At 42.3% G+C, this 19,005-nt stretch overlaps 1 protein-coding gene across 4 annotated transcripts; it reads left to right on the top strand.

The window, feature by feature from the left end:
* Positions 1-1,100: 1,100 nt before the first annotated feature.
* On the top strand, positions 1,101-17,373 carry DDX24 (DEAD-box helicase 24). Of its 4 annotated transcripts, XM_067294917.1 has the most exons (10): positions 1,101-1,216; positions 1,948-2,677; positions 5,797-6,174; positions 7,750-7,903; positions 8,294-8,809; positions 10,955-11,030; positions 11,649-11,837; positions 14,238-14,367; positions 15,084-15,194; positions 16,160-17,373. In XM_067294917.1, the coding sequence occupies exons 2-10, from the start codon at positions 1,954-1,956 to the stop codon at positions 16,393-16,395; spliced, it is 2,514 nt and encodes an 837-aa protein (XP_067151018.1). In that variant the 5' UTR covers positions 1,101-1,216; positions 1,948-1,953; the 3' UTR covers positions 16,396-17,373. The 4 variants fall into 4 exon arrangements, with proteins under 4 accessions (XP_067151018.1, XP_067151021.1, XP_067151020.1 ...); XM_067294920.1 differs by lacking the exon at positions 11,649-11,837; XM_067294919.1 differs by lacking the exon at positions 15,084-15,194.
* Positions 17,374-19,005: the final 1,632 nt, after the last annotated feature.

Raw genomic sequence — 19,005 nt, 5'->3', positions numbered from 1 at the left:
CAAATGAAAGTGTCCTTGAAAACATTTAATATGCTTATTTCTAATCTTTGCTATAAGGTTAAAAAAATAATCAGTTTCTTATCTTCTCAGAGCCAACAGGCACCTGCAGACACAATAGAGAAGAAATAATTGTAATTGCTGCTTTAACTGTGCCTCAGTTCACAGCCCTGGTCTCTCTCACCTAGAAACCTCCCGTTTATTCTCTCTTCCCTATGTCTCATAGCAAAAGAAACTGTTCGGACCATCTGCCAATCTTTTAGCAGAAATACAAATCTTCTGTTATCATAGTATATAATTTATGATGTTCTTTTCCTATGCCAAGATCAAGCTGCAAAGAGCACTTGATCGCACAGGAGAAAACAGCATGCTGTGACCTCAGTGGCACGCTTACTTCTATAGCTATTTGCAACTTTGTCCCAAATTGCATTACTTTACCCGCAATACTCTTCTAAACAAGAAACAATGGAGGCAGAAAACATAGTAATAACATAAGTAAGCATGAATAACAGGGCTTTTATTGGAAAAGCAATGCTGGTGACATTCAACCACAGCTGCTAATTTTAGAGATTAGATTTAAGAGGTCCTTCATGCATTCTTTCCTGAGAAAGATGTGTTATGCACACAAAAACCTATACAAATGTTCTGCGGAGACGCTGACTGTATTTTGAAAGAAAACTTTTAGCTGCCAGAAGGCAAACAAATGCCCCTACCCCTTCTTTGTCGGGGCTGCAGCACTATGTCTAGTCTACGCGCTAGTTATTACTGACGCGAGCAGCACCACAGCTGCGCATGTATTCGTGGCAGACACGGGCAGCACCTGCGGGCACCGGCCCTGCCAGCCCGGCCGCGGCAAGCGCGGAGGGAGCGGCAACCTCTCGAGGCAGCACCGCGCCGCGCCGCGCACGGCCGCCTCCGCCGCCTCCTCCTCGGCCTCGCGGGCAGCCGCGACACGGCGGCTTCAGCGCCCCTTGAGCGGGGCCGCCCTCCCCTCACGTCCGGCCCCGGCCGCGGCGCATGCGCGCGCCACCTCGACCCCCCCCCGCCCCTCGTGACGCACGCTCCGCCGACGCGGGCGCCCGGCAGTGACGTCTGCACCGTAATGGCCGCACCCGCGGGGGGTGCACGTGGTGGGCGCCGGCCCTAGCGGAGCGCAGAGGTGGCTGCCGGGGTGTCCTGCCCGGCCCGGCCGCTCTCCGCCCGGGGGCTGCAGCCCGCGGTAAGTTCGCCGGCGGGGCCGGCCGCTGCCCTGCCGCCTTCCGGGGGCAGCGGCCCGTCGGCGGGGAGCCCCTCGCCGCACGGCGCGACCCTGCGGGCTCCGGGGCGCCGTGGGCTTCCTGCGCGGTGCCCGCGGGCTGGCCGCGCCGGGCCCTGCCCCAGCCCGCTGCCCGGGGCTGCGGCCCCCACCGCCTCCCCGAAGGTGTCCCGGGGAGCGGGCCCCGCTGTGCCGCCCGCCCATCAGACCGCGGCGCCGGCTCAGGCGCCTCCGACCGTCGCTGAGCTCTCGGCTGGGCAGTCCGTGAAGGGCTAGGCGCAGCAGCGGGGCTGCCCGCGGGCTTCAGACCTGCGCTCCGGCACTGCAGGGCCAAACCGTGCCCATGATAAACAGACTGGGTGCACCGCGGTCAGTGCAGAATTTATTTTTGCAATTCTAGTTTAGTTTCTGGTATTATTCTAGAAGCATAATTTCTTAAAAAAAAAAAAAAAAAAGTATGTGGCAATATACTGGTTGGTTTTGAAACCAATAGCACTGAATGTAGCCAGTAATAACATGCATGGGCCGCATGCTACATCTGTTTTGAAAACTGCGGAGTGAAAACATAGGTGTTTGCCAACAATGCCAAAGTAGGAGCAAGTTGTAGGTTTGCTCCTCTGTAGTTACACTTAAGACCATTCATATTTATATTGTTTTGATCTGATGTCTTACACTTTTTCCTTTTTTTTTTTTAGATAAAAATGAAGACAAAAAAGGAAAAGAAATTTAGATCTTCCTTTAAATTGAAACAAAAAGGCATTGAAGTACTAGGAAAATGGAAAACTGTGAAAATTGACCCCAATCTATTTGCTGATGAGCAGTTTGGAGACATAGTATGCTTGGAGGAGCTCACAGAGTATAAGTTAGTGAGTTCCTCCAAAGTGGGGAAAGTAAAAGGAAAGAAGAGAAAGGCTGATAATGTTTCTGAAGAAGGGAATGGGGAGGAAGAGCCTGTCATCTCTCCCAAAAAGAGAAAGAAACACAAAGATTTGAGAACTAGAACGGTTACAAGCGGTGATCCTAATGCAGCAGAAGTTGATGTGCCAGCTGATAAAGAGGACAAGTGTGAAGATGTAGTGAAAGGGGAAAACTGTGAGGACCATGGACATGTGGCTGAGAGTGTATCTGGCACAAAAAATGCTCTGAAGAAAAAGAAAAAAAGAGTTAAACAGAAGGCTGCTCAAACTCAGGAAACTCTTCCATCAGTAACTACTTCTAAAAAAGTTAAAAATTGGACAACAAAAATTTTATCTGCCTCAGCTGATCACAAAGCTGATGTGTCTGCATGGAAAGACCTGTTTGTACCTGGACCAGTGTTGCAGGCCTTAAGTTACCTGGGGTTCAGTGCTCCAACTCCTATTCAAGCATTAGCCTTGCCTTCTGCAATCCGGGATAATATGGATGTTCTTGGTGCTGCAGAAACAGGTGCAAATCCTTACTGGTAGAATTCGCAGTGAGCTTCCTGTTTTTCCTCTTAAAATGAAATCTATTGTTATGATTTTCATATGTAGGAGAAGAGCTTGTAGCTTCTGCATATTGTATCCACTATAAAGGTGGAATATTTTATGTTTCTTTTATATGATACAAAATTTTAATACTTTACAAAGTACAACATGCAAAGCTTAGAATTCTCAGTGAGTTTTTATGCTTTTGACAAAAGTCTCTCTTTGTTGTTTGGCAGGTTATCTCCTATTCTGAGAACTGTGAGGTAGTACAGTGTAAATAAAGGTAGAACTAATGAAACAAGTAGGGTCATATTCCAACAACCTAACTTTTATGGGTGTTCTATGCCCAGGCAGAGCAGAGAACTAAGTTCCTCCGAAGAAGATTCAGTACTCGCTTAGAGCTGTGCATGGGAAATACTGGGCATAGAGCATTAGGCATTGTAAATATGGCCTATGCCTTTATCATAGTGAAACAGGCCCACCTGATGCCTTTTTTTAGTTCTTTGTCTGTGTGTTTTCACTAATTGCAGTGGTTCTTACTGCTTGTGCTTGAAGTGAGCATTAGCTTGTTTCATTAACTTTAAAGGTATTATATCTAAATTCCACTTTGCGATCAGCTCATGCTTTTCTCTTTGAGTATTGCTAACTCTAATGACATTTGTGGCTTCTTTTTCACCTAAACAATAGAGTGAAAGGTGTGAGCATTACTCTTCCTCTGAGGAGTTGTTTTGCTGCTGATGCCTTTGAAGTTTTGTCTTTGATAATAGTGCAGCATGTTTGTCCCACAAAAAAACTAAAAATAGGAAGCAGAATTGTGAACCGCATTGATTTAAAGGCTTCTTTTGGCATTCGTTTAATCTGTTCCAGTTGCCTTATCTCACTGCTTGTCTTGTAAAGCCATTTACTGCTCTTGAGCATGAAGGTATAGAAACTAATTTTAATAAGATATGCAGTCATTTGCATTTTTATTTTAATTAGAAGCTAGGCTAATAAGATTAGAAAGCCCTGCAGGGAGTGTTTGTGGAAAATGGAACTGAAAACTTAAAGGATGTTTTTGTGCTGCAGAAAGGTGCCATTTTGGGAGCACTGGGGAGCAAATCCCTCTCTGTCTGCAGAATGGAAAGCGTAGTTAGTAGCAGGTTGTGCTGCTCCACCCTTCTCTCTTGCTCTTCTAATTTTGCATAATCCGTTACTTGGACTGTGTTTTGCTCTTTTAGTTTGTTCTTTTACGAGAGAAAGCACAGTTCTCTCCAGAGAGCCCAACAGATCATCAGTAGTCTTGCAGAAACTTGAGAGCAGATACAAACAATTGTCCATTAGGACCTGCTGCATTTGGGAGAGGCTATTAAGCTGAAACTCTCCAGTTCTCTTTTCCAGATCCTACAGCTTTCCTCACTGCTAGGCCTGAGGGAGGAAGGTGACTGATCAAAGAACTACCCTTCTTTCCTCTTTGGTTAGCAGCACGGGGGAAGATGACAAAATCTTGAGGTGGTGGTGGATCCCTGTGGGGATCAGGAGCAGGCAGTTCCATGGCCTGTTATATTGTAGTGGATCTAACCAGATCTGTTCAGTACCATGTAGCTACTCTGAACAACTAGTGAAGTTTTGGGCTAAAGTTCCAATTATATATCTCAATAAGATTCTAAACCAGTTTAAAAGAGATTAAATTAGCTTGAGCTGTAGGATCCACAGGTACCAAGATATATTTTTCTCCTGATTTGGTTGGTTCGACTCTGGTATGTGATCTGTGTTTTTTGAAGATAACATGCCCTGTAAGGTGATTATTTGTTTATCTTGTGGGTGAATCTAGTGCCTGCAAAATAGCCCTGGTTATCGCTGGCATAATCTAGCTGTGTGGAACACTGATGTTTGCACTAGTTGGATTGCATTACTTTCTGTTCAAGACCAGCAGTGTTCTTCGTCTTAATAGTTTCTGGTAATGCAACATTACTATGAGTTCCCTTAATGGACTAGAATCTTGTTAGATAAGTGCTCTGCAAATGCAGATTATAAACTCTTCCGTTTCAAGTGTACAAGTCAGAAGAAATCTCCCAGGCGTGCAGGAGGATGGGGAAAGGGACACGAGACTTTGCAGCAGTATTGGTCAGGATGGTGGTACTGGGCTTAGTTGTTTATTAACCAATATTAAGGTTCTCCCCTAAAAAGACAAACTTCTGTGCTGCTGAATTTGGCAAACCACTGTGGGCAAATGCTGCTCAAGGAAGTGAGATAAGACCTCCAGAGGATTGCTTCCCAGTAGTGACCTATTATAGGAATGGTGTATTAACATCTTGCGCTCCATAGCTGCTGGATGGTTCCTTTATCACCAGTGAGCTGATATTTATGAGAACCTTATCTGGGGTTGATGTGCTGTCAGGATTCACATAATGTTTTTGTTAGCGGCAGATAGGTCGGAGGGGGATATGTGCCAGGGGCATGACTCACAGTTAGGTACCTGTAACTCACAGGAATTTACAGTGAACCCCTGAAATTATAGTTAGGGGAGAAATGATTTTCTTTGACGCTCCCCTCCTCCCCCTTCCAAAGTGGATGTTCTGTTTTAAATCAAATTTATACATTTTAATTATAAAAAAGTGAACTGGTGATAGATCAGGAAATTAGAGGGTAAAGTATGTCAAAATTTAGCTTCTCAGAAAGTGGCAAACACAATACTATAAATTGAAAATGGAAGTGAATCCTTCAAATACTTTTCAGTTTGTCCTTGGCCTCCTTTGCTATTCCTTTATTTGGAGAACATTGATCAGAACTGTCAATTAGGGCATGGTATTCTCCTTACGGGCATATGGTTCTTTAAAAAGATCTTGGCTGCAGCTACAGCTTTTTAAAACTACTTTCAGAACAAATTAATCTGCCTGACCTGCGGGGGATTGGAAAAATACCTGTTCCATAGGAAATATGCTGTTGGTGACCTCAAGGAGATATATCAAGGGAATAGCAGGCAAGATGCTATTGTTTACTTTCTGATCTTGTAAAGATCACATCTTTCTAAAACCAGGATGTGATTAGCTGCTGCTTTTCTCTTCAAATAAATTTAATGTCCTGTCAGTCTATATTATTTTTTGGTTTTTTGTTTCTTAGGAAGTGGCAAAACGCTTGCATTTGCAATTCCTATGATTCACTCTGTGCTGGAATGGCAAAAATCAAACAGCTTGATGAGCAGAAATGACAGTGATGCTAAAGAGTCCTATGAGGATGATGATGAAACAAGATGGGGAAATGAGGATGAAACAGAAGAACTAACCCATCAACAGGTTGAAGGCAGTGGAGATGAAAATGATGCACCTTTCACAACAGGCCATGTGAGGGTGATGAAAAATGCTGAATTTGATTCTATGGACAAGACACATACTCTTGGCTCCAATAGAAAGAGACCCCTTTTAGGACTGGTTCTTACTCCCACAAGAGAATTAGCTGTACAAGTAAAACACCACATTGATGCAGTTGCAAGATTTACAGGTATGTAGATCTGATTGCACTGGGTTTGATTCTGAACTCTGGTGTTGAGCCAGGATGTGTGCCACAGTTTCTTCTGCATAAAATTAGGGTAGTTTTTGAGGCAGTCGTGATTCTTAGTCACTAACATTTGAGAAATGCAGTAAGATTCTTGAATGAGATGCAAATGGAAGTGTACAATTAATATGAGATAGTTGTTTTAAAATGTTTCTTCCAACACATAGCTATTGACTGTTGTTTTAGAAACACTGGATCAGTACTAGATACCTAGCCACAGATAACTTTGTCCCAGTTTTGGATGATACAGGTTATGTATATCAAGATAAGGAATGATGCCCTAAATTTTAAGGACAGAAGGCATTGCTGGATTGTCTGACTTATCTTCTATGAAAGTCAAGCTACAGCATTTCCACCGAGTAACAACTCTGATGAAAGCATTCTGTCCTGCTGCATTCTTTTCCAAACTGGAGGTCAGTGCAGCTGTTAGAATAGGTGAGAATATGAAACTGTATGGGATAGGGAGGCCTGGGAAATAACTTTCCCCTTCTCCAACGGTAGCAATTGTATGTTTATTGAAGAGATTTTGCAGTGCAATGAACACTTAAACACATCTTCCTTTGGTGTCCATACATCCCGCTGTGCTCATCAGTCTGTAGCTGATTACATGGCCAATTTTAGCTGCTAGCCTACAATAATCAGTTTATGGCAGTACAGCTCTGATATGAGGAATGCTGTTTGTATGTAAAAATGTGCTACCCAAGTGAAGTCTAGTTGCTGCAACAGGAGAGAAAATATATTTTGATGTGGGCTTTGTTTGTCTCAAACCATCTTTGAACAAATCCCACCTGAAAGCATGGGTTACACAGCAAACAGTGGTAAAGAAAAGTCTGAACTAGCTCCAGTCCTGGAGGAATCATGCACAGTAGCCTGGAGTTCCTCAAGGGCCAGTATATCCTTTGAAGAAGTAGGGTGAAAGAAGCCATGGCGATATCTGTGCTTCCAGAACTAGATGACTCCTAGTATCTGAGCAAATTGCTTAAAGTTAACTTATGTTCTCTGCACTACTCTGCAGTCCAGAGAACCTTTAATTAGGCAGTAATGTTCTTGTTAAGATTATTCCATAGCAAGTGAGCAGTTACCAGCAAGATGGGTGTTTCTAAGTTTTATTCTTACAGGGAATTGCTGGGTTATTTGCAGCAGGGGTGTGCTTGTTCATCCAAATTTGTTTGACAAAACATGATGGAAATAGTGAATTACTTTCTAATTAGGACACACAGATTCTGAAGTACAGGTAAACAAAGCTAACAGCTATGGAACACATACATGATGATTCTTGCTTTTGGAAGACCAGTGCACTGAAAGAAAGACTATTTTATTTTTGACATCTTCCTATTACCAGAATTTCTCTGTGAAGCTGCAGGCATTGCTGTATGTTCAGCGTTACACAAAAAAACAGAAGTTTCCTGGCCAAAGAGTTTAATGATAGTTGCAATACAGATTTAAAATTACTTCCGTGAGTGGATTTAGGTAAAGATTTTCACTGATAAATTAGTGAGACAAATTGTTTATGTCTTCTAGGCATTAAGACTGCCATTCTAGTTGGAGGCATGGCTGCACAGAAGCAAGAACGTGTACTGAATCGAAAGCCAGAAATTGTCATTGCAACCCCAGGCCGTCTGTGGGAACTAATTAAAGAGAGACACCCCCATCTCTCAAATCTTCGGCAGCTCAGGTAAAGGTGCCTTTTAGACTAACCACTTGGAAAGAGTTGTGAGGTACCACTGAGCACTGATTATGCTTATTTATTGATAAAATAATTTTGACTAGGTAAGATCCCTTATTTCTTTGCTAGAATACTTTATAGAAATTTACAGTGGTTGTGTTGAGAGAGAGAAATGTCAATTAAAGCTATTAACGAAAACCTCATTGTTGCTTTAAAAAACTGATTTTTTCGAAGAGAAATGTAGAAGGCTACTGTAATTACCCAGGCATACCTGGTGTTCCTTTGGGTTTAACATGCAGAACTTCCCTGTGTGTTTAGCAGGGAACACTCTTTTGAAGAGTATCAGATTTGTATTTAACTGCATCACACTGCTTGTACTGTATGTCTTCTGTTCGACAGGTGCCTTGTGATCGATGAAGCAGACCGAATGGTTGAAAGAGGTCATTTCTTAGAGCTCTCTCAATTGCTGGAAATGTTAAATGATTCACAATATAACCCTCAACGTCAGACTTTTGTTTTTTCTGCCACGCTGACTTTGGTCCATCAGGTTCCCACAAGAATTGTGCAGAAGAAGAATGCTAAAAAGATTGACAAGAAGACCAAACTAGAAATGTTAATGGAAAAAGTAGGAATAAAGGGCAAACCCAAAGTGATAGACTTAACAAGGAAAGAGGCCACTGTTGAGACTCTAACAGAAACCAGAATCCACTGTGATACAAATGAGAAAGACTATTATCTCTATTACTTCCTCCTCCAGTATCCAGGAAGAACCATGGTCTTTGCAAACAGCATAGACTGTATAAAACGCCTCAGTTCTCTCCTCACCATCTTAAATTGTGATCCTCTTCCTTTGCATGCCAACATGCACCAGAAGCAAAGGCTAAAAAACCTGGAAAGGTTTGCCGAGCGAGAGATGTAAGTTGACTTTCTGCTTCCTAGTACAAAAGAAAACATATAAAAGGATGGCGGGGGGAAATAGCTAAGTTAGAGGAGGAGCAGGTTTGGGGAGTTGACTGGGGATATCTGTCCATGATTCATGAGCCCAGGTTATTACTCATTAAGGATGAGGTTCCACAGGATCGTTGAGGCAATAGAGTGAGTTCAGTGGAAGACCACAAAGATGGTTGAGGAGCACTTGCTCTGTGAGAAGAGCCTGAGGCAACTGGGCTTGTATAACTGGAAAAGAGAAAGCTTTAGGGGGACCTAATAGCAGCCCTCCAGTTATGTTAAGAAAAGGTTATCAAGAAGATGAAGCCAGGGTTTTCACAGTGGTGCATGAGGAGGATGAGAGACAGTGGGTGTTGAAACGAGAGGTTCAGACTGAATGTAAGAAGGTGCTTTGTCCCTATGAGGACAGCCAAGCACTGGAGCAGGCTGCCTGTCCTTGGAGGTTTTCAAGACTCAGCTGGATAAAGCCTTGAGCAGCCTGGTCCAATCTCATAGCTGACCCTGCTTTGAGCAGCGGGTTGGACTAGAGACCTCCTGAGGTCCCTTCTAACCTGAATTGTCCTATGATATCCTATGACAGCTCATTACTGCTGAAGGAAGTGTCCCCTGCTCTGCTGTCAGCCATATGCTTTTACAACCATCCTGTACTTCTCCTGTGTCCTGGCCCTGCAGGTCCTTTGATCTTTCTGTAGGTTGATTCATCTCACTAAACCATCAGAAGAGTAATTGCTTTTTGCTGGGTTAGGTTTTTGCAGTTTTAGTTAGATGAATTAGCTTCCTGAGGATCAAGGTGTTCTAGAGCAATGCAAGAGAAGGGGCAGTTGTGCGTTTCAGCAGCAGTGGACAGTCAGGTTTGCCCCAGCAGGGGCCTGTCCTGTCATTTGAAGAACTCTTGTTTCCTGCTGATGTTGGAATGGCCTTTGGGGTGCAAATTGGTGGTCTCGTTAGTTCTGTAACCAGAAGCCTTAGAGCATAGTACTGCTATGTGGGTACTGCATGCTGTCCTGTTGCATTAGAATTTGTTTGTACCTTAGTAATAGATTCAGGCAGGGAAAAGAGAGATTGAATTACTATGATTGATCTGCAGTAACTGTTAGCAAAAGGTAGTATTGATAGCCTTGGCCTAGGCCAGGCAGGGCATTTTCATATAAACAGATTTTTTTCAAGGCACGAAGAAATCTGAGACTGTCTATCACAGCCTCCTGCAGAATGCAGGTCATGGAATTTTTTCCATTTATTTCTGCTTTGAACCTTTTAGCCACAGGGTATGCAGTCAGATGCCATAAAATCTTAAGAAATGCCTGCTACATACAAGTAACTCTTCTTAGTTGCTAGCAGATTTTTTAAAACAAATTGTTCCATAGCTTACAGAGACTCTTTGTCTCAGTAGTAGACTGTTCATATGAAGGAATGACTTTTTTGAGAACTCATTCATTTGTAGGGGGTGAGGGAAGCCCTAATTGTCAGAGAAGAATCCCCCCTTATATTTCTAACTTTCAACTAATAGAACTTTTTAAAGTGCAACTTGGTAGAAGACATTTCAGCCCAAACAAATTGTTAATTAAATCCATAATGTAAATGATACTGCAATTTTCTCGATTGATAAAACACATAATAGCCTTTCTGTCCTGCTGAAAGATCAACTGCATCATCAGTTGTATGGTCATGTCAAATTAATGAGATTTTAAACCTGGCCTGGGCAAAGCACTGAAAAATGCACTTGAGGGGAGCATACCTGCCGTCTGAGAGGTGGGATTAGGTCATCTAATAGTGCTTTACACTAATTCCTGTGAGTTGGGAGAGAATGAAAGCATAGGAAAACAGAATTCTGCAAGGTAGTGAATTTCGTTATTGGAAGCAGAATAGATCTGCAGAAGTTATCATTTGTTATTATTTCTTTTACTTTAAGAGTTGCTGTATTAAGATTGCCTCTGATGTAACACTGGGTATTGTTTTCTGTAGTAGCAAGCAAATAGCACGCTTCTAGCAGGTGATGTAGTACAAGTCTGTTCCTTGAATTGTTGCAGTAGAATTCTAGGTCACTTTATCTTATGTTTTTTGGCAGATGGTTTACTCTTCTATTTTGTTTATTAAATGTTATCCCTTTCTCAGCTGTGTCCTCCTGACAACGGATGTTGCAGCTCGTGGTCTTGATATTCCTAACGTGCAGCATGTCATCCATTACCAGGTTAAGTACTTCTGATGTTTTTGCTTTTACCATTTTGGCTTTGAAGTGTGCTCTTGCTGATCCAAACCCTGTATACTCTAAAGCTGTGATTCTCGGTCCTATATAAATCTCATATAGAGATTTAATCATCTTTTATTTAACTGTCCTATAGCGCTTTGTATCTAAGGATCTCACTGCTACAGTGACTGTTAGTGGTGGTAACGCATAATAAACCTGTGTTTATATGAGAAATGACCTAATAGATACAGTTCTTCTTTCTGCTTTTGGCATCTCTGACTTTACTTCGATATCCCAAGGTGTCAAATGACTCTACCCTATAACTCTTATCTGAGGACACACAAATTTTTTTTCCTGCTTTGCAAATGAAATGCAGAAGGTCAGAAGTTAGGAGAGACTCATCAGAGATTATGCGCAGAAGAAAAGACCAGGGAAAAAAGTGTCTCCAGACAACATCCTTCACTCTTACCTTCAGCTGTGTTATGCACGGTATACTATGTGTATATATAAAAGGCAATTTATCAGAAGGCCTGATACCATCGGGTGACCTCTTGGCCAAAGTGTGACAGGCTGCTGCTAACTTTTCATACTCAGCTTCATGACATGTCTGAATATTTGCAGGTTCCTCGTACATCTGAGTTGTATGTGCACAGAAGTGGCAGAACAGCCCGTGCTGCCCATGAAGGCCTTAGCTTATTATTGATCGGTCCTGATGACTTGATCAATTTTAGGAAAATCTATAAAACCCTGGAGAAGAGTGAAGAGCTGCCATTTTTCCCAGTTGAAACCAAGTACATGACTTCTGTAAAGGTAAAGAAAAAACAGTCTGAGTAGTAGCTGATTTACTCAAATTAGTGCCTTTCCCATCATGTTCTTTCCAGGTTTCAGGTGAAAATTACTCTTCATTTCTGAATTTGAAATTCAAATTAAGCACACTATACTTTTTTTTAATGATATTTGTGATTTCTTCCCAATAAATGGGTTCAAACGTAAGCATCAATTAGATTTGTCTTCAGTGTTGTCACATAGAACTTCATGTGGCTGGATTCCCAAATACAGTACAGGGAAGTGAATGTCTTTTTTCTACAGTGACTGTTAGCAGTCATTAAAGTTCCTGTACCAGTGATGCCACAGCAGTGCGGTCAGAACCAGACATTCCCTTTTTCTAGGATATTGGCTGCATTAGGAAGAGTTTACCTGGTCATACAGTGACTCACAAGATAGCATAATAGACAATGGTTAGGATTTCCAAAACAGTACACAGCTTTCCTGCTTCTTGCGTAAGAGGGCATTTCATGACTCAACAGCACTGTCTAATAGTTTTGGTGACATCAGCCATGCACAAATGGGCATATTTAGGTGTTGCATTAGATGGGAATCTGGCTGGGGATGGAATATCTAAATATTGCACAACCATTGAGAACAGGAGAAAATGCAAGCAGTCAAAGAATGCAACAAGTATCTCCCTGTGGTATCCTGCTTCATACTTAAATCCAGTTGGCCTGGATTAAGCACAGGGTCCAGCCCAGTAGCAACAGTGGTATCATTACCTTGGGAGTAATGGCAGCAAGTTTCAAAGCCCAGACTTACTGCAGATGGACCTCTGGTCTGCAGGAACTTAATTCTTCAGAGTGTCTTGAAGCTAGTGGCTGTCCGCCATTGCAGAAACTGATAAGTTAAAGTTCTAGCTGAACTGTGGAATTACATAGCTTTGAAATTAATGGTATCTGGATCTTTCAGGAGATGCAGCCTTCTAAAACAGGAAGGTAAACAAGCATTTCCACAGAGTCATTTTTCTTCTCAGTAATGTCATATTTTTTTTTTCTTTTTCCCTCCCAACCTCCTTCACCTTCTTACCCCTCTTCCCAAATGTGTCTGGTTACTAAAAGAAATCTCCTGTTCTTTTGAGACTGTTTCTTCAGAGGTCCCTTCTGTGTTTCTTGATGAATAGTTCTTGGCTCTTATCACACACTATCAATTTGTGGGTGAATAAGCATTGTTTCCATGCTTAAATTTCCCTGCCACTGTCTCAATATCTTCTCTCTTATCCATAATAGTGGTCCTTTCCCCAGATCAGATATCTTTGCAATTGTAATTACAGGACTCCAGCCTTCTAGGCCCTCCAAATGGGTCAGGTCTCATTTACTCTTTGACCTGGGCTTAATCAAAAGCCATTGTAGTTGAGACTACTAGTGCTGTTGATTCTTAATGTCTGTTCTGTTGGCATGCTCCTTTTCTGGTTCTGCATGCCTCTGTTCAAGTTCAAAAAATATGCTGAAGAATTTCAAACTTGAGAGGAATAGAATTGGTGAGACATGATAGAGGAGAGACCAAAAGTGGACACGAGTTTTACGAAGATGAAAAAGCTGTTTAAAAGCTCTTATAATGATCTGAGAATTGACTGACAGCATGTTACTAGCCAACTCCAAGTTTAATTTCTTCTGTTTCTGCTGTTTTAATTATCCTGGCTGTTCTGTGTGTTACTGTGTAGCACCTGACTATTCAGTAGGGGTGATGAGGGTGTCTTGCACCCTGTGCAATCATTGGCAAGTTCCAAACAGTGGAACTTACTGCTGGGTTGGTTATTATTTACTGTCAGCGCAGATTTTCTTTCCGTAGTGAACTAGTGATTTAAGACAGCTTGGCCCGGCTGGAAGCCTGCAGGTCAAATTTGGCTTGCTGGACATCTCCATTCAACCTGTAAACAGCTGGGAAGACAGACAGGACATACTGACCTGTGGCTGAACATGGTCAGGTGTGTTTCTGAAAACATGAGTAGCTCCTTCTGTATGGCCTAGAGGAACTTAATTCTTCAGAGTGTCGTGAAGCTAGTGACTGTCCCCCATTGTAGAAGCTGGTAAGTTAAAGACCTAGCTGTACTGTGGAGTTACGTACCTTGGAAATGAAGGGTATCTGAATTGTGATTTGCACCTGATGCCTCTGAAGTATTGATTCCTTTAGCACGTTTAGTCATTGAGTTAATTTAAAAGTCAAATGCTAGCATGGATCTGAAGCAGGAAAACATTTTAGCAAACAATGACCCCCACCACTGCGCCAGCAGACCTCTACATAGTGCAGATATCAATCAAGAGTGTCTCCACAAGACTGGCACCTCAGCTGCATTGTAATATGTGCTCTCAAACTCTGATCCTGAAGAATAGCCCCACATTTGAATCTGCCCAGGATAACTAAAACATGCTTTTGTCGCAGGAGCGGATGAATCTGGCACGGCAGATTGAGAAGGCCGAATTTTTCAACAGTCGGGCAAAGCAGCATAACTCTTGGCTCCAGCAAGCTGCCGAGGCTCTTGAAATTGATCTTGATGATGACGTCTTTATGGGCAAGTAGAAATGCTTGTTTATGGGTATGCTTAGCTGGTCCTGTAGCACAGGTGTCTGAAAGGAGCCTCACCATACCAGAGGAACTCTAAAACCTGCAGGGTAGAAGAGGAAAGAGAGGAGTGTTGTTACTTAGTAGTAGGTGGCATTGCTTGTGTTCTCAGGATGATTGTGTAGTAGATAGTCCAGCAGCTGAGGGAGTGAGGTGTAACAATTCTGGCAAGTCACAGACAAGTCCACATGGCATAGGATAAGAACTGCTTAACTTCTGGCAACCAGTTGAGGGTAAATTAACAGCTTGGTACATCATGTTTGAGTCTTGTCCCTTCTGCGTCAAAGAAAAATGTTTCTTCTCTTCTGCCTATCCCTTCTGCCCTCCTCTAGTCAGGCAGCAGAACAGGAGCCTGGCAGCTTTCTGTGGGAACACCCAGGAAACACTAGCACACAACAAAAATCCTGGGAGCCTTATGTGGGTTGAGTTGTGTAGGCTAAATGCCCAGTACTTACCTTTAGCACACTACCTGAAACCTCAGCTATTTGAAGTATAATAATTTCTTATATCTTAAGATTAAATGTTCTACAGGCTGTGCAGTAGTCTGCATGAGTGTATAGGACCATTGCTGCTATGCAGCTGTACGTGCCTATTAGTTGAATGCCATGAAGGTATACACCGCTTCTTAGACGGACTGTAAAATGCCACGTTGTGTCCTAATACTAGGAATCAAAGGGATGATTTCCTTCCAGTCTTTTGAAGGCATCCTGAATGGGCTGCTCTCCAGGTCACTTCAGCTAAAGCTGCCACTATCCTTTTTAGCTGCCAAATATGCAGGTACCTTCATTTTGAAGCATGTTTTTGGTTTTTTTCTTTCCTTGCTCATGGCTGGGTTAGCTTGTTCCAGACCCCTCTCCAAGCAAGCACTAGTCAATGCTCTATCCAAACTGTTCAGGAATGCTCTCAGATAACTAGCACTTTGCTGTCTGTTTTTACATACTTTGAAGATTCTGTGATTTGAGATGGGTTTCAAAACTGCACCTCTAGTCCAAGTATGTCATGGCTTTTGATTTAAGCACTTTGTAATTGCCACCCAGAATCTTGCCAGCTTCATGCTTTAAGATTTATTCAGTCTCTGATTCTTCCATAGCTTGCTCTAGACAAATTAAAATCTCAGTCACGCTCCCCACAAATAAAATTCATCTTATACTTCTGCAAAGGATTTAATAATGTCCCTTCAATGTACAGGACAGCAAACCTTGATTCCATCCCTTCTTTCCAGTTCAGGCCTCTGATCATATTAACTAAGGTCTTTTCTACACTCATCCTCCTCCTCTGATATTAAACATGAGCAGCTCATTGTTTTTCATGTGTCCTTAATAAGGAGGAAAGGGCTACTGTTCCAGTTCTACAGATGCTAAAATGATGCATGTGCAAAGTAATGACCGCATGGAAGAGACTTCTGCCCAAGCCAGAAGCCCTAAACTAATACCTTGGCTGCTGGGGTCCCATTTCCTTTTGTTCCTAAGTCTTTTCTCTTCTGGGTCGAGAGTCAATGGAATGAGTTACCAGAAAAATGATAGCTAGGGCATAGTTATTCCATAGTCAGGATTCTTCTTGACCTTGACCTTGTTTTACTGTGGACACCCTAAGTGACTGGGAAGTCTCATAGATGACAGAGAGAGAGGAGAGATATATGAGAGATTAGCATCTGCCCCTGAAACTATGAAAGCCTGGTGAAAAAGGCCAATGCAAGTTCTTATTTTGTGGTAACATTCTGTATCTTTGGTTTGTGTCCCAAGGAGGAAAAGCTACTGAGCAAGAAGAAAGCCAGAAACAAAAAATGCTGAAGGGAATGAAAAAGCAACTAAAGCATATGCTGTCCCAGCCACTGTTTAAAGTCCTTATGAAAACCAAGTACCCAACACAGTCTGGAAAACTACTCCTGCCTCAGCCATCAGTGAGCAATTCGGAATCTGCTCTGCATACCATATCAAAACAACAAGCCAAGAAGAAGAAATCAATAAAATTAAATTAGATAACTGATCGAGATCATCCAGTGCGATGGAAGCTGGGAAAGTCTGTATCAAGGCTATCAGTGCTTATGCAAGAACGTTAGAAGCTAGGCCAGAAAGCATGTAGTATCGGAGGATGGTGCCTGGGTCTTGGTTGTGCAGGCATACAGCTGAATGTAAATGGCACTGTTACCATGCAGTTTGTAACTATTGATTCTTGTCTTGGATCTTGGGGGGTTTTTATCTTCTCACAGAGATTTTTTTTTTTTTCTTATACTCTAGTAATAGAGGTTGATTAGTTTTGGAATAATTCTTTTTATCGGTTCTTTTTATAAGATGGGTAAAAGTTAATGGGCAAAATTCATCCTGGGTATACTCTAGTGGTATAACTTGATTTGAATGTTTTTAAAAGAGAGGGGGAGGTAGGCTGTGTACAGGGGAGAGTACAATCTGAGCTGATGTTTAGTGGGAGGTTTGGCCTTTATAGCAGTCAGTTCAGTGAGAAAGGCAAATACAAAGATTGTTACCAGCAAGCCTACAATTCTAGGTAAGGTAATCTATCCCAATCATCCTTCTCCTCTGGAAAAGCTTTCCCATTATGATATTATTTCTCTGTTCTGTTCTCCACTGGGTCTAATTCCATTAGTCCTTTGTTGATATGTTTTTGAACGTGCAAAAAAATTCAGGCTGGCCAGAGACCAGGACTGACCTTGGGAGATTTCCAGTCTAGACACAGACTTCTGAGGAATGGATGTTGCTACTCAGTTCTTCTGTTAATTAATATTTGGAGTGAAGTCTGTATTTGAAAACATGTTAGAACCACAACCCTTGTTTTAACAGAAAAGATGGTGTTACTATGAAATGTCACTTTTGAAGTTTGCTTCCTGATGATTATGCTTTTTAGTCATTTTAACCTGACCAGTGCAAATAATTGTTAAAATACTTTAAAGTTGATCAGAAAAATGTATTTTGAATTTTGGTTAAATTATATCTGCTATAAAACACAAAGCCTGTGTCTGCTCTCAATTGTTTGAGATTTCTAGGTTTCCTCTTTGTGAACAGCTCATGTGCGTTGCACTTAGCGGACAAGAAGGAGGAGCTTAGGGGAAAAGCACCCAAAAGGTAAAAGACGCAGCAGTGGGGTCTGTGATGGTGGGACCGTAGGGAACCTTCACCTGCCAGCTCTAGATTGGGTGAAGTTTTTGTGTCTCAAGTATAGAACCAGTGTCACTGCCCTGCCAAGAGGCAGCAATTTACCCAGCTAGGCAAAAAGAAATTTGACTGTGGAGTTGTCCTTTCCAAATATTTGCTTGTTGTGGGAGAATATCAGCTTTTTGCTCTTCCATCCTTATAACTAATTGAAGCCCCCCTCACCCCACCCCCCACTCTCATATCCCCAGAGGGCTTTTCTCATGCTTGCTTCTTTGCATTACTGAGGAAGAGCTCTGACAATTTAATCACAAGCATACAGAGCTTATCAGTTTTAGATGATTCTTTCCTTGCAATACGCTTCTCGTTTCATGCCCTTTAGGGTAAAAGTTTGAGAGGGGGAGGGGGCAGAGAGAAGTTGTAAGATCCTATTTCCTTAGCCACGTGAGAACAAGACACATCTTTGGAGTTACTGTAACATCTTAGAAAATAAAAACATAAATTTAAAGAAAGATCATTGTAAAGAAAGCTGAAAGAAGGAACTGAGCAAAAGCAAGCCTGCCCCAACTCATTCCTTTTATCTGTAGCATTTTAATCACATTTGCACATTATGGAAAGAAAACTTAGTGTTTCTGCATCCATCAAGTGATTGAAGACTGTTTGGGCCTTTTCTGTATCTTCTGATATATTTATGTTTGAGACGTATTAGACAAAGTCAAGGCTGGATCCTGGCACTAGAGCTCTGCATTCCCTCCCTTGTCTGAAGATCTGCCTGAGGTAGGACAGTTTTGGCAATTTATAATTCTGCGTAGGGGAGAAGCATCGCTGACTGTGATCACAGCCAGGAACTGAACTGGAGGATGGTGAGGTTATTGTTACTGTATCACTGCTGTGCAATTTTTCAGCTGATCCTGTTTCCCCATGTTTAACAATCCAGTTCTCTCATGCCATCCCTTCATCTGGCATGCAGCCCACTGTCTTGCGAAGTTTTCCCCAAGACAGAGCATGACACTTCACTTTCTCCATGCTTGTTTGTGGCATGCTCTGCTGCTGGTTTTCTCCTGTACTTTCTGGTGTGTTCAGCCTGAGTTGTCAGTACTTAATCTACTGATGCTGCACCCCCACAAGAGTTCAAGCAGAGCCTGGACCCTATAAATATATCAGCATCTTAAAAAGGATACTGGACTAGCACTCTGAAAGCTCTCTCTCTTGCAGCTGCCTGCTTTCCTGTGTCATTCTGTTACCAGGATACCCTCTGAGTCTCCTACCTAGAGGAAAAATTGGATATTTGCTTTAGCTAATTTAAACTAATAACTGGAAAATATTGCCAGTTAACAGCCTTCTTCCATGCTGTTGGAAATGTGAACTAGGTTACTGCAGGAGGAGGGGAGGAAAGAGGAGAATGTTTTCTCCAGCTCTGATTATTTGCATCTGTATTACTGGTGCAAGTTAACATGAACAGTTTTACTTGAAGTGCATACAGG

This window comes from Apteryx mantelli, chromosome 4 (assembly GCF_036417845.1).
Source record: "Apteryx mantelli isolate bAptMan1 chromosome 4, bAptMan1.hap1, whole genome shotgun sequence".
NCBI classification, from domain to species: domain Eukaryota; kingdom Metazoa; phylum Chordata; class Aves; order Apterygiformes; family Apterygidae; genus Apteryx; species Apteryx mantelli.
The sequence above is the reverse complement of the archived record's forward strand: the minus strand, read 5'-3'. Positions and strand labels throughout refer to the sequence as shown.